At 44.4% G+C, this 15412-nt stretch overlaps 1 protein-coding gene across 1 annotated transcript in view; it reads right to left on the bottom strand.

Annotated features, from left to right (window-relative positions):
* Positions 1-394: 394 nt before the first annotated feature.
* The window catches only part of PTPN9 (protein tyrosine phosphatase non-receptor type 9), a 98161-nt gene continuing 83143 nt past the window's right edge, over positions 395-15412 (bottom strand). Inside the window, exon 13 of the mRNA XM_073619034.1 lies at positions 395-3373. Coding sequence (XP_073475135.1) covers positions 3207-3373 — 167 coding nt within the window. The 3' untranslated portion in view covers positions 395-3206. The remainder of the gene's footprint in view (positions 3374-15412) is intronic.

A 15412-nucleotide genomic window follows, 5' to 3' on the forward strand; every position in this document is an offset into this window, starting at 1 on the left:
GGCCTGGTATGGATTGGAGGGGCACCCCCACACTGTTTTTTTCCCAATTTTTTATTTCGTGAAATTGTTTAGTTTACATTCAGCTGTCAGCTGGTGGATCATCCGTTGTTAAGGACACCAGCGGCCGCTCGCTCCTTAAAAAAAACGCTATCACTCTTAAACACTTTTCAAAACGCTCCTAAACACTGCAAATATGCTAAATATTAGCTTTTTTTTGGCATGTGTGCATGGAGCTTAAAAGCAGGAATTAAGTCCAAGTCCAGGTTCCAACATTATAGAGCTGCAACATGATCTGATCTTCAAGAGCCTACCACAAAACTACCAAGGAAAATTTCTACAAAGGTTATCTATGCATTGTAACCAGTTAGGTAAAAAGAGATGAATAAAAAAAACGTACTGTTTTGGTTGATTTTATTGGTCTGTATTCATTTATGTAAATCTGGTTTTGAAATTATATTTGCTTCTGCACAAAGGAAAGTGTTATACATTTAAAACAATCTCAAACAACAAATTTATATATCAAAATGAAAGCACACTTAATTGTACAGGCAGAGACACCCTTCATTTTTAAAAGCTGTCAAAAAAGTAAATATTCTTGAATCTAAAAAGCATAAAAATACTTTACACAACTCAATGCAGTTTGTCCATTATACACAATACTGTTTATAAAAGACTGGCATACAAAATGCCTGTGTTTTACTTTAAACATTCCAATTTGTCAGCCTAAACATACAGCAGCCATGAAAGGTCAAATGACACGTAGAACAACCCATAAGTCCCCAAGTCTTTGAACAGTTCCTATGGTTGAGAGTGCAGGCCCATCCGCAACTGTCACTACGGACCCATAATTATGATGGATGGCCTTACTGATAATGTGGTGTGGGACAAGACCGAGCTTTCAACCACAGGTGCTGCTAAAGATTTGCATTACAGACTATTCAGGTTTTTGGGCTCCTGGGTATTCTCTTAGGCATGTGACTACTCATTCAAGCAATTCTATCTGCTATACAGTAGGGAGACAAAATGTGTAAAGTAAGCCCAGGTTCACATCAACGCAACTTTTTGTGATGCAGAGAGAATGTTGGTGCTAAGCACTATAGGAAATGTGGCTAGATTTGGACGAGCATATCTTTTTTTTTTTTTTCTAATAAATTCTTTATGGCTTTAACCTTGGTTGTGCTGCCCATTTGGGTTCCTAACTGATCACTACAATTATTCACCCAAGGCATAGAGGTGGTTAATGAGATTCAGTCAGTACCATATGTACATTTTAACAGCCTCAAACTCGTATAATTAATATACACTAAAAAAGGATGACAACCCAGTTGTCCACTGTAGTTTATGGCAGAATTTTAGCAAAAATACATTATAGTAATGTTGGCAGGCCTGGCATATGAACCACACCTGCCCACATTTGTGTAGGTGAACATTTTTGCCAGGTGGCATGGAAAGAGAAGATTATATATTCCAGAAGGAAGGTGTCAGTGATGTTCACAGATTTACTAAAACAGAAATGATTGGTATGAGCAGCCCCCATGACCTTACCAGCAGTAAAACTACTATAAAAACACACCAGGACTTCTGGCACATGCCACAAATGCTAATCAGCCTACACTTCCAGCTGTAACATGAGTTTTTGCACGCATGTTTGATTGTTAGGAAAGCCTTTAAGTATGACTATACATGTACATACAACTTAAAAGAACAAATAAGCACTGTACATTCTGTATAGCACAAATATTGAGAGTACCCACAAGAAGATCAAATACACATGACGACAACTTGTCCCTCACCCTCTTACCTATTTGCTATGTTTGCATCTTCCACACGTGTGTCATTAGCTTTTTATACCACTGGCCCAAGGCATCAGACATTAACCTAGATAGAGCTAATGGGACTTTAAGATTTAGTTTTGATCATGTGTAGAAATGCCTAAGTGTGGTGTATGTATGAGCTCTAAATCAGTGGAAACCTACTTTTAAGACATGCTTAAAGGATAATATATAATGGTTGGCATAAAGAAAAATCTTTTTAAAGAATCTTTATATACTTCTATATAGATACAGTATGTCCCATACTAGAAACCAGTTACATGTCCATTTCCAAAAATCAGAAAGGAAAAATAAGATTATTTTTGCTGATGTAATGTTTAATATATGACCATAAACTCTTCACACTCTTATGATACTGTAAGTGCTGCTTCGTAATTTAGGTTAGTGAATTCCCAGCATTTTAATTGGCTGCAACCTAAGCCCCCATAAAGCCTGCAGCATACACACAATATTTTAACAGCCTTATAAAAGGAACCATTTTTTCAGGGAAATACAATATGCAAATAAATGTTGCCCCGTATTAAACACACATATATATATATATATATATATATCTCAAAAGGCATGACCCGGTCATATATAGTACAACTTTCATCTGCAACTTAATGGGATCACTTGAGTTGCAATTTCTTTGAACAGTTCTTCTCCCTGTCAGTTTTAAATTGAACAGGCCCACAGACATTTTCAAGCAATATTGAAAATCTGAGATCAACATGTAGTATGCCAGCATCACTTGTTAATATTTGTTAGCCACTGCTATATGTTCTGAAAACTAAATTGCTGCTTGGTCATCTTTAAAGAAAAGTAATATGCCTGAAACAAAAAACAGGCATTACGCTCAAAATACCTGTATTATATTGTGCCATATATTGGACCTTCAACCCCTTATATGACCTCAGGCTCACATGCCTGATCCATCCAACCAGAATTGCTGCCTTCTATCAACAGACTAAAATCTTTCATATAACATATGCAGTATATTCTATGCAAGGGTTTCTCGTACTCCCCTCAATTGTTCTTACTGTAACTAGCATGTGTATGTTATGTCTCAAATAATTTTAAACTTGTCACGTATAAGTGCATGTACCCAATTTCATGGTTCTATAAAAGGTACGTTTATTGGTTAATTGATGTGTATTCCATTCTTGATTAAAAATGTTGAATACTTCTATAGTGGTCTGTAAGAAGAGAATGTGCACTGGAATATAATGCAGAGTAATTTCTGATTACAAGTATTTTAATATTATTGCTTTGCATAGAAGCAATTGACTGGATGCCTTACGGTCTTGGTGGTAACCAAAGAGAATAAAGGCTTCTGCAGCCCTTAAATGTGGGCCCTTGCTCCCTTTATGAGGAAAGTGGCATAGTTTGATGTCAGCTTGCAAAGTGTTCAAGGATAGCCATATGACAGAAGTAATACTGCTCTGGAGTCTGTATGCTTAGTGCTCGCTGTTTCCGCATTCGCCGAACTGTCTGTTGGATGTTCAGGGAAGCCACATCCTCTATTTGGGATAAACAGATATCCAGTGTGCAGAAAGTACCTGAAATGAAACATTAACCATCAGTTATTAGCAGCATCATATGCAGTCAGAGGCATATCTGGTGAAAATGGCACCTATGGCAAGCACTGAAACTGCACCCGTCAAAACATTTGAAACCCATCTTTCAGATAACCTTAACAAAAAAAACAGCTAACAAAACTACAAAGCTCTTTTATCTTTCAATTAACTAATTATGAATTGGCACTGATGAGCTGCCCTAATGGGCACTGATTTGCGGCATTTATGGGCACTAAAAAGGCAGCACTGATGAGGCAGCACTAACACTGATAGGTGGCACTGATAGGTGGGACTAATAGGTGACACTGGCACTGATAGGTGACAATGGCACTGACAGGTGGCACCGATGAGATTTACTGATAGGTGGCACTGATAGGTGACACTGGTACTGATAGGTGGCACTGATGAGCTGCACTAATGAGCGCTGGTAGTGATAGGCCTAGGAGGCACTGACAGCCCCCTGCCCACCCTCCCAAACAGTTAACCCACTTCGGCAAGAGCCAGTGCACTGAGCTGCACTTATCTGCCCAACTTCCCCAGCCCCATGCAGAGGCAGAGCTTACTTGTTCTTGTACGGCGCTTTCTCCTCCTTGCTTGCAGCAAGCTGGCATCTGGATAACGTCATGCCGCCCAGGACGCCAAGGGGAGGAGTGCGCTCAGCCTCAGCTCACTAGTAGAGAGGCCATGTAGCGCAGCGTTCTTTGCAAGGCAATGTATGTAGAGGCCGCCACAGCGGGCCAGCTCACTGTCTTGGGCCTATAATTCAGCTGTCTGGCAAGACTGCAAGGCAATGTAGCGCCTGGCGCCCGGCCAGTAATTATGTGTAGAAATTCTATATTGGGCCGATATTATGGTAGGGGCCTGGGCTGCAGCTCCAATAGCCTCCACATTAATCCGGCCCTGGGAAGAAGAGACCCTGGTAAGTCAGTGCCTTGCTGCCCAGCCACTCACGAGCGCCCCCTTCAAATGGCGCCCATGGCACTTGTCATATGTGCCATACCCTGGATACGGCACTGTATGCAGTTTTGTTGAGATTACCTACAGCATCACACTAATATTCCTTCAGTAATGTAATTACATTCTTTTTCTTTTTTCAAAGAATCCTAATCAACACAAAGAATCATGTAATTATTTAACATGAGCAAATATACTAGCATAGGTGTGCACATGGGCTGTGCCGGGTGTGCCTGGGCACCCACACTGCGCTGCCAGCTTCCCACCTCTCCGCCGGCTGCTGCTGCAGGCACACAGGAGGAGGTTTCAGAATTGAGAGTGGGGGAAGGAGTTGGTAAATATGTCCCCTTTCTTTTCTGAATGAACACAGCGAGCGATCGGTAGTGATCACTCACGGTGTTCATTCATACGGAAGCATAGTAAACTATTAGGAAGGAAATGGAATATCATATTCCAATAGCTTTTTATGTGTCGGCAGCCCCACAGTACAACATCATTCCAACCTGTGAGCCACCTCGCCAACATAAATGATCACCTGAGGTGGAAAATTTAGCTAGCTGAAAAGACGCAATCATTTTTAATTTCATATAACCGTGTTAATGTTTACATAATCAAGTGGGTTTGGAATAAGGAAGTTTTTTTGCCCCACATTTTTTTGTGGTTGACTACTTTGTCAATGTTTATGTTGTCTATATATTCTCACTGAGAAAATTATGAATTACACATGCATATTGTTTTCTACAGATTTAGTTAATTTTATATTCCTAGATAGGAGTGTAGTCATGTCCTTGTTCTCACGCAGCACAGTAATATTCTTACATAGTAGTTAACACAGAAATTCATTTTTTATGTAACTCTCTTGAATGTTTGATTACTTGGATGTCGGCTTTGACCTTTTACTCCTCTGCCTCTTTTTTTTTTTTTTTGTATAATCAATGTTTATTAAAGTTTTACAAAGAAAAATGGAAAACTATAAAAATAAATAAATAAATACAAAATAGCAGGCCATGACTATGAGAGGGCAGGCACCGAGTGTGATAAGCGCTTAAGACAAATGTTACAACAGTACAAGCAAATATGAAGCAGTGGGGAAAAAAAAGGTACCCTCTGCCTCTTTTAATATGAACCTGTATATTTGGTAGTTCTTGGTCCATACAATATATTGCTGGATCAAGCTTACCTTATCTTTCAGACACAGGGGATAAGTGCAATAGTTTCTTCATTAGGGCACTCATTGGCTTGCCCTTTTTTTGGTTTTGAAATAGAAAATGACCTTTACTAATTCAATAGCCACTATTGTATTTTCTGAATCTGGTGCTATATTATGGATACAACTGAGTCAGTGCCGTCATGAAGAGTTTAAAGGCCAAGTTCACCTTTGGAAGATGTTACCCATATTTAGGGTGAAACGTGTAACATGCTCCAGCACCTGCATCCTCTCCCCCCAATTTCCCCCAACTTGTGATAGTGGGCAGGGGGGATCCTCTCCCTGTACCTGCAGTCACAACTTAAAAATAGCACAACTGTGCGGGGATCCGCCCACAGAGCGCATCATTTATTTACAGAGTTCTGAGAATGAATGAACATCAATTACGGCCGACAAAATTGCAGTTCTCAATCAACTGTGAGGGTGCTGGTGAGCGTCCTCGTAGTTCTTTGATTCTTCCTGCAATTTGGTAACTGCCTGCCCGTATCGCAGGTATGGGCAGACAGTGTACTGAGAGTCTGCAGAAACCTGGCATTGCACCCGCAATCTGCTGATCACAAGTGAAATGCTGTACAGGCTCAAGTGTAAAAAAAATAATAAAATGCATATTTTTCATACCAACAAAAAGATCTGCATTTATTTTGTTTTTTTTATATAAAAAGGTGAACTTATCCTTTAAACAATTGAGCTGAAAATTCATTGCATCTTCTAGTCCTATTATTAGTAATATTTATAAGGTTCAGGGAACATTTCCCCAATTACCTATTTTATATTTAACGCTTCCATGTATTCTTGGTTTATCTTTGTCTTCTGATACTACTCTAAAATCTGTAATCTGGATGTACAGTGAGGACGGAAATTATTCAGACCCCCTTAAATTTTTCACTCTTTGTTATATTGCAGCTATTTGCTAAAAATCATTCATTTTCTTCCTCATTAATGTACACACAGCACCCCATATTGACAGAAAAACACAGAATTGTTGACATTTTTGCAGATTTATTAAAAAAGAAAAACTGAAATATCACATGGTCCTAAGTATTCAGACCCTTTGCTCAGTATTTAGTAGAAGCACCCTTTTGATCTAATACAGCCATGAGTCTTTTTGGGAAAGATGCAACAAGTTTTTAACACCTGGATTTGGAGATCCTCTGCCATTCCTCCTTGCAGATCCTCTCCAGTTCTGTCAGGTTGGATGGTAAACGTTGGTGGACAGCCATTTTTAGGTCTCTCCAGAGATGCTCAATTGGGTTTAAGTCAGGGCTCTGGCTTGGCCATTCAAGAACAGTCACGGAGTTGTTATGAAGGCACTCCTTCGTTATTTTATCTGTGTGCTTTAGGGTTATTGTCTTGTTGGAAGGTAAACCTTCGGCCCAGTCTGAGGTCCTGAGCACTCTGGAGAAGGTTTTCGTCCAGGATATCCCTGTACTTGACCGCATTCATCTTTCCCTTGATTGCAACCAGTCGTCCTGTCCCTGCAGCTGAAAAACACCCCCACAGCATGATGCTGCCACCACCATGCTTCACTGTGCTCTTAGGAACCTTAAGTGCAGCAGAAATGTTTTTGTAACCTTGGCCAGATCTGTGCCTTGCCACAATTCTGTCTCTGAGCTTTTCAGGCAGTTCCTTTGACCTCATGATTCTCATTTGCTCTGACATGCACTGTGAGCTGTAAGGTCTTATATAGACAGGTGTGTGGCTTTCCTAATCAAGTCCAATCAGTATAATCAAACACAGCTGGACTCAAATGAAGGTGTAGAACCATCTCAAGGATGATCAGAAAAAATTAAAGTTACGTACCGGTAACGTCTTTTCCAGTAGTCTTTCAGGACAGCCACCATGAGAGATAGTCTCCTCCTCTTCCTCTAGGAAACACTGCGCCAGCCCATAAATTCTCACTTCCCCCTGCCAGACCTCAGTATATTCCGAGATTACCTCCGGTCAGCTGGGGAGACACAAGAACACATTAATAACATACTAATCCATATCATTATCATGCTGCGTTCTGGTCTTTTATAAGACCCCCCAAAATTTCGGGTGGGTAACTAGGGCTGTCCTGAAAGACTACTGGAAAAGACGTTACCGGTACGTAACTTTAATTTTCCCCTTTCGTCTTTCAGGACAGCCACCATGAGAGGATGAACGAGCACTTACCAGTTAGGGTGGGACTACAGCTTGCAATACCTTTCGCCCAAAGGCTTGCTCACTAGCCGACACCAGGTCCACTCTGTAGTGCTTTACGAAAGTGGAATAGCTGGACCATGTTGCCGCCTTGCATATTTGCTCTGGCGTTGCTCCAGCCCCTTCTCTGCCTGAGAAGCTGCCATAGCTCTGGTAGAGTGTGCCCCTATACCCATTGGGATTTCTTTCCCTGCTAATGTATAGGCCTGGCCAATAGTTACTCTAAGCCATCTGGCAATAGTGCGTCGAGACGCTTTGCATCCTTTTCTGGCCCCAGAAAACAAAACAAATAAAGAGTCTGACTTTCTAAACATCTTGGTCAGCTCTAGGTACTGAAGGATACATCTCCTTACATCCAAAGAATGAAATTTTACTTCCCCTTTCCCCCGAGGGGTTGGGACAAAATGAGGGTAGAACTACCTCCTGACTTCTGTGAAAACCAGAAGCAACCTTAGGTAAAAATGCTGGATCGGTCTGTCTTAAAGATGATCCGATCTGGAAAAATAACGCAAAAAGGAGGTCTAACAGATAAGGCCTCAATCTCACTGACTCTCCTGGCAGTTGTTATTGCTACCAAAAAAACTGTTTTTAACGTAAGTTCCTTTAGTAGACATCCTTCTAAAGGTTCAAAGGGGGTTCCCGTGAGGCCCTGTAAAACTAAAGATAGGTCCCACTTGGGAAAGGGGGGGCCTTGAACCGGTCTCTGTCTGGACAGAGCCTTAAAGAATCTGACCACCCATGGGTTGGTGGCCAGATGCTTTTCTAAATAAGCACTGAGTGCTGACACCTGACCCTTAAGGGTACTTATGGATAAACCCCTGTCTGCCCCGCACTGAAGGAATTCCAACACAGCTGTGGGACTATGTACCGCAAAGGAACCTTCTGCACACCATTCATTGAAACGTACCCAGACTTTTTTATAAATCTGGCGTGTTTCCTTCTTCCTGCTATTGAGGAGGGTGGAGATTAATTTCTCAGAAAAACCCCTAGCTCTTAGCATACCCTCCTTAGTAGCCAGGCCGCTAACTGCCATTGGTGAACCTGTGGACAGAGGACTGGGCCCTGTGAGAGGAGATCCTCTCGAGGTGGCAGGAATAAGGGAGGTTCGACCGCTAGCAGCTTGAGTACTGAGAACCAAGCCCTCTTTGGCCAATGTGGTGCTACCAGAATCAGGCACGTGTTTTCCATCTGGAACTTCCTGAGAACTGCTGGTAATAACGCTGGGGGCGGGAAGGCATAGCAGATTCTGAAATGCCAGTCCTGGATCAATGCGTCGACCCCTCGCGCTCCCTCCCCTCTGTTTAGGGAGAAAAAACAAGGGGCTTTCGCGCTGCTTCTTGACGCGAACAGATCTACCTCTGGAGGACCCCATTTCTCTGAGATGAGATTGAAAACCTCCTGGTTGAGGATCCAATCGCCCTCTCTCAGTTTGGTTCGGCTGAGAAAGTCTGCTATCACATTCTTTTCTCCTCTCAGGTAGACTGCTGAGAGTGAGAGAGTGTGAGTCTCGGCCCAGCTCAGAATGTCTGATGCCAATGTCAACAGGACTCCGCTTTTCGTGCCGCCCTGTTTGTTTACATAAGCTACGGCGGACGAGTTGTCCGACTGCACCTGAACATGGTGGCCCTGTAGCTCCTTTTTGAAGAACCTGAGTGCTAGCCCGATTGCCTTCAGCTCCTTCCAATTGGACGACCTTCTGAGTTCGTCTCCCTCCCAGGTGTCCTGTGCTACAAGGGAGCCCAGATGCGCCCCCCAACCCTTGCCGCTTGCGTCTGTGGTTACCACCTGAGAGACTGGGATGAACCACAGACGACCCTGCGACAAGTTTGAGACCCTCCTCCACCACCAGAGGGATCTCTTTACTTGGGGTGGGACCTGAACCAAGGCATCCAGATTTCTCTGGCTGTGATCCCACACCCTTAGGACAAAGGACTGTAAGGGACGAAAGTGCAGACCTGCCCATTGCACTGCTGGGAGGGTAGCGGTCAAAAGTCCTAGGGCCGACATCAGAACTCTTATGGAGACCCGACTGCTGCACTGGAGACCAGCCACTGCCCTGTCCAGTTTTAGTATTTTTTCTGTTGGAAGAAACACTCTCAGTAGTGTTGAGTCCAACCGGTAGCCCAAGTAGGTAATGCGCTGGGAGGGAATCAAACTGGATTTCTCCAAGTTCATTAGCCACCCTAGACCTGTAAGAACTCTCTTTGTAAGTTCTAGATCCCTGACTAACTGCAGTGGACACGCTGCAAACAGGAGCAGGTCGTCCAGGTATGCTATCACTGAAATTCCCTGGAGCCGAAGAAAGGCCATCACCTCCGCCAAGACCTTGGTGAAAATGCGGGGCGAGGAGGATAGCCCGAAAGGCAGCGCCTGAAACTGTAGATGTACCGTTGTTCCACCTACAGCTACCGCTAGCCGGAGAAACCTCTGCGAGGCTTCTGTTATAGGAACGTGTAGATACGCGTCCTTTAGGTCCAGAGATACCATAAAGCAGTTGCGGGGCAACAGTGTTCTGACTGTGAAAATTGTTTCCATACGGAATCTCCTGTATGTCACTGACCTGTTCAGGGGCTTTAGATTCAGAATCAGTCTGAATTTCCCTGTGGGTTTCTTCACTACGAAGATGTGTGAATAGAAACCCTCTCCCTCCTCGGCTTCTGGAACTCTGAGAACCACATTTTGATCTACCAGATCTCTTAATGCTTCCAACAGAGCCTCGGCTTTTGCCGTACACCTGGGTAGGTGCGTGACCAGAAATCTCCGTGGAGGAGGATTTGTGAAATCGATATGATACCCCCTTCTTATAATCCCTAGGATAAAGCGATTGGGGGATATTGCCTCCCACTGTGGGAGGAAGGCCCCCAGTCTTCCCCCCACCATGGTTGGGGAGTCATTGACTTTTACGGGGCTGTTCAGGAGGGCGAAAAATCGCCCCTCCTCTGCCCTTGCCTTTCTGACCCCAAAACTTCTTTTGCCCTTCCGGCTTTGGAGTCTCTTTACGCTTTTGCGGACGAAACCCCTTCTTTGTAGGTGCAGGGGTTTTCCGCTTAACCGGGAAGGATTTCTTCCTGTCTGCTGTGCGGTCCAAGACGGTCTCTAAGCCTGGGCCGAAGAGAAGGTCTCCCGTTAACGGTATGCCGCACAATTTGACTTTAGAGGCGCTATCGCCCGGCCACGTTTTTAGCCAGAGGGCTCTCCTGGCCGAATTGGCCAGAGCCGCTGATCTGGCCGACATACGTACTGACTCTGCCGAGGCATCAGCTATGTAGGCGATACCACGCAGAATCGTAGGGAAAGAAGACAGAATGGTTTCTTTTGCCGTTCCAGCCTCAATATGCTCTTGAATCTTAGAGAGCCAGTGCTCCAGATTGCGAGCCACTACTGTGACAGCCAACTCAGGTTTCAAATTACCAACTGTTGAATCCCACGTCTTTTTAAGGAGAGAGTCTATTCTCTTATCCATGACATCCACCAGGGCCCCCATGTCCTCAAATGCCAGGTCTGTGTGTCTGGAAACCTGGGAGAAAGCAGCATCTAACCTGGGATTTTTATTCCAGATAGATGTAGGATCATCCGAAAACGGAAATCTCCTTTTTAAGGATCTAGAAAAAAAGGGTTTCCTTTCGGGATCTTGCCACTCCTTTTTAATAGTTTCAACCAGTACTTCCTGAACTGGAAAAACCTTTCTCCTTTGTTCCCCCAAGCCCCTGTACATCTGGTCATGAAGGGTCAGGGGTTTCCTGTCCTCCTGAATACCGAAGGTTGTATAAATAGCCCCTAAGAGGTCCTCTACCTCTTCCAGGGATAATTTATATCTGGAGGATCTCCTGGACTCCCCGTCCTGGTCCTCCCCCTCTGAACCATCCTGGGAATCGGAGGAGGAACTATCTGGCTGTCTTAGTTCCACTCCGGAAGGCCCTGGAGCTTCCTCTGCCCTAACTGAAGTTGCAGGTTGGGCAGGAGCAGAGCCCTGCGCCTGAGGCAGGGTTGTATCCTGGGGAGCTGGACTAATGGGAGGTTGAAACCTTTCAAATAAGGCTTTAAATGAAGAAAAGGTGGACGAGAGCTCCTTTACTGAGGCTGCAAGTCCTGACTCCTGTTCAGAGTCCCTCTCTTTAACAAGGGAGTCTATGCACTCCCTACACAAGACCTTCGTCCATGCTTCCCCTAATGTGTCCCTGCAAGAGGCACACCTCCTCTTAGAGCTATGGGTAGACTTAGACTTTTCTGTAGCTTTCTGAAATACATGAAAGGAAAAAACAAACATTTTGTCACTTTTTTTTTTTTTAAAAAAAAAACAAGGATACAACCCTGGGAGTGCACTAGACCCTCCTTAATCTATGGGGATCTGAGCCTCCCTCCCCTGACCACCCAGGGTATCTGCCCCCCCATGACAGGAACCATACATGGAGGGACAATCCTAGGTAAAGAGTACTTTTCCCCAAGGCACTCTTACCTTAGGAAGGCTGGAGGTAGTGTCCGTTGGCTGAGCATCCGCTTCCGACATGACTTGCAGGTGGTTGCTACTACCGAGTCCTACGCTGCCTGTGCGCGTCCCAGACTCGTCTCCAGCCTGTGCCTGGCTTCCCTATCAGCTCCGCGACCCGGAACCGGAAGCCGCGGGTCAAAGGCAAGCCCTCGCCCTTCCGCCGGAAATGACGTCGCCCGTCGTCCGGCCCGCCTAGTTCCAAAAAAGAGCGGCCTGTAAAGTATACAGGAAGGGCGGACGCCAGCCTGCTGCAGCCCTGTAGCCGCGATAGGGAACCCCCACAGCCTGAAGCTGCGCTCAGCTAGGAAGTGGTGGCAACCGAACGAGGGGTAAGTCCCCCCCATGCACCTAGGAAGCCCCTGCTCCCATTACAGGCTCAAAAAACAAAAAACAGCCCCAGTCCCTCTGACTGAATGGCCTGGTTCCTTGCACAGTGTCTCCCCACCGGAGGAAACACTAATACTGAGGTCTGGCAGGGGGAAGTGAGAATTTATGGGCTGGCGCAGTGTTTCCCTGAGGAAGAGGAGGAGACTATCTCTCATGGTGGCTGTCCTGAAAGACGAAAGGGGAAAAATGGACAGCACCTGAGTTAAATATGAGAGTCACAGCAAAGGGTCTGAATACTTAGGACCATGTGATATTTCAGTTTTTCTTTTTTAATAAATCTGCAAAAATGTCAACAATTCTGTGTTTTTCTGTCAATATGGGGTGCTGTGTGTACATTAATGAGGAAAAAATGAACAAATGGCTGCAATATAACAAAGAGTGAAAAATTTAAGGGGGTCTGAATACTTTCCGTCCCCACTGTAATATGCTATATCTAGGCACTGTTTTATGTACCTGAAGATGTGGACATACCTTTATCTAAATAAAATCTGATTAATAATAAAAAAAATATCTTTGTTTTGCCATAGTCTTCATTCTCACAAGGCGGATCCGCTGCCACGGAGTCCGCCAGCTCAGCGGGAGATCTCTCCGTTGATCTCCGCTGAGCCGGCAAATGACAGGTCCCTCCCTGCTCACTGAGCGGGGAGGGGCTTGTCGAATGCCACTGGTTGCTATGGAGAGATCGGGCGAAAATGGACAGCATGTCCGCTCCGATCCGCCAGGGACGGATGCGACCGTAGGGCCATCCGTCTGATTTTAGCGGATCGGACCGGGTCAGATGTCAACGGACATGTCACCGCTGACATCTGTCGCTCTATAGACTAGCATGGAGCGCCCTTTCAGGTCCGCCGACAAAACTGACATGCGGACCTGAACGGTCCGACAGTGTGAAAGGGGCCTACTCATTTTTGCATTAAAACTTTCCTTGATTTAACCAGTTTTCTAGAAAATCTCTCTTCTCTTTCCCATTCCAATTACTTCTAACTTGTTCTTTAGACTGCTTTGTGCAAAAGGGCATGTATTTCACTGTCCTAGCCTAGCCTTTATTATTTTTTCCCCCCACATATACTATATTTTCACACTGCCATCTTCTAAATCTTTGTTGATTGGGATGTTTTGTTAGCACCTCCTGGACAATGTTTCAAAATCTCTTTCCAAAGTGCTACAGATACAGTGCTTCAGCTATTTACAACATTTAGCAGCATTTAAAACTTTTTTGTGCTAGGATTGCATAGTTGGCAACATTTCAAAACATTTTCAGGAACACCTTTTTTTGCTGTGTGTCCAGCAAGCCATTGTAGGAGGAGAATGTACTTTATACAGTATAGGACTGGGTCATTTATTTAAAATGAATGCAGTTCTACAAGAGGCATATCATTGATCTATTGCATAATTTTACTTTAAAACACTCTGTTATTACAGTAAGAGTTATTATAATCAAGATAGTATTGTACATTAGTATAACTATTTATGCATTTGTTTAGCTAGTTAATTAAATTTTAGGCTGTACAGTTTACTTAATGCCGGTTCACACTTGTACAATGTCAGAGTCAGACATCGCATGTGATTGGTACCGCACTGTGGTGCAGATCACATGCGATGTCTGTGCTATGCGAATTCAGCCATACAAATTGTATGGCTGAATCAGCACTGCATTCAGATCAAAATCGTGCAGGACCCTTTTTTTGTCCGCACCAGAATTGGATAGCATGGGTGTGAAAGGTTTTTGTGTGAATCCTGTGTAATAAACAAAAGTTAGAAGGCATTACACACAGAGCTAAGCTGATGTCTTTTTTCATATATGTACCTAAATAATAAAAGCAACATTGCCCCGCTTGCTTTTCAGGGCTCGTTTGCAGCCACACCCAATCTTGCTCTTCTCACCTTCTGCCTCTTCTTTGAGGAGCTTGTACAGAAGAGGGTGGGTAGATGCACGGAGCATAGCAGAGATACAATTGGCGTGCATATTTTTATGAAAATGTACTACACATGCGCAGTAACCCAAGCTGGCTCAGTGATACCACACATGGTCAGTCTGGGGTCTAGATATATTTTTTCTTTGGGCGAGGAGGACTTTGGCTCAAATAATGTGTCACTCATATCTTACAGCCTTTGTTTTACAAGCATTGGTGTCAGTGACCACAGTAAAAAAAAAATCACAGCATCGGTGTCAGTGACTCCAAAAATAATCCCGAGCATTGGTGCTAGTTAAAGGAAAAGTTCAGCCAAAGCTTGTTTGGCTGTACTTCACCTGTAGATCACAGGAATGCAGCTCATTCTGCACTCCTGTGACCCGTTTTCAGCTGACAGCGGGCTGAAGCCTGCTGTTAGCTGAGTTCACAGAGCTGGTCCAGGCAGGGGAAAGATAGCAACCATATGGTCGGGATCCACCCAGGAGCCTGGACTAGCACCTGGCTCAGCTTCTCAGCGAGCTGCTGAGAGCCTGGGCCAGCCCAGACAAAGGTGACTGATAGTCATCAGCTCCCTGCTCAGGGAGCACTGAGAACTGAGCGATCAGTGGTGTTTGATTGTTCGGTTCTCAGTCTTAGAGCCAACGGGGGACAGATGCAGCATCAGTCCGCCTAGGTAAGTATGATTCAAAAAATAAATAAATAATAACTCCCAGCATTGGTGCCATGAATGCAATAATAACAGCCACGTTGGAGTTCAATGTTATGCTATTTAACACCCCCCCCCCCCCCTACATTGGTCATCATAATAGAGCAGGTGAATCAGTCACAGGATCTGAATGAGTCTCCAAGCCACCACCTTCTGGCTTGCATAAAGCTATGCGCCACCACTG

The sequence above is a fragment of the Aquarana catesbeiana genome, linkage group LG03 (genome assembly GCF_042186555.1).
Source record: "Aquarana catesbeiana isolate 2022-GZ linkage group LG03, ASM4218655v1, whole genome shotgun sequence".
Lineage (NCBI taxonomy): Eukaryota > Metazoa > Chordata > Amphibia > Anura > Ranidae > Aquarana > Aquarana catesbeiana.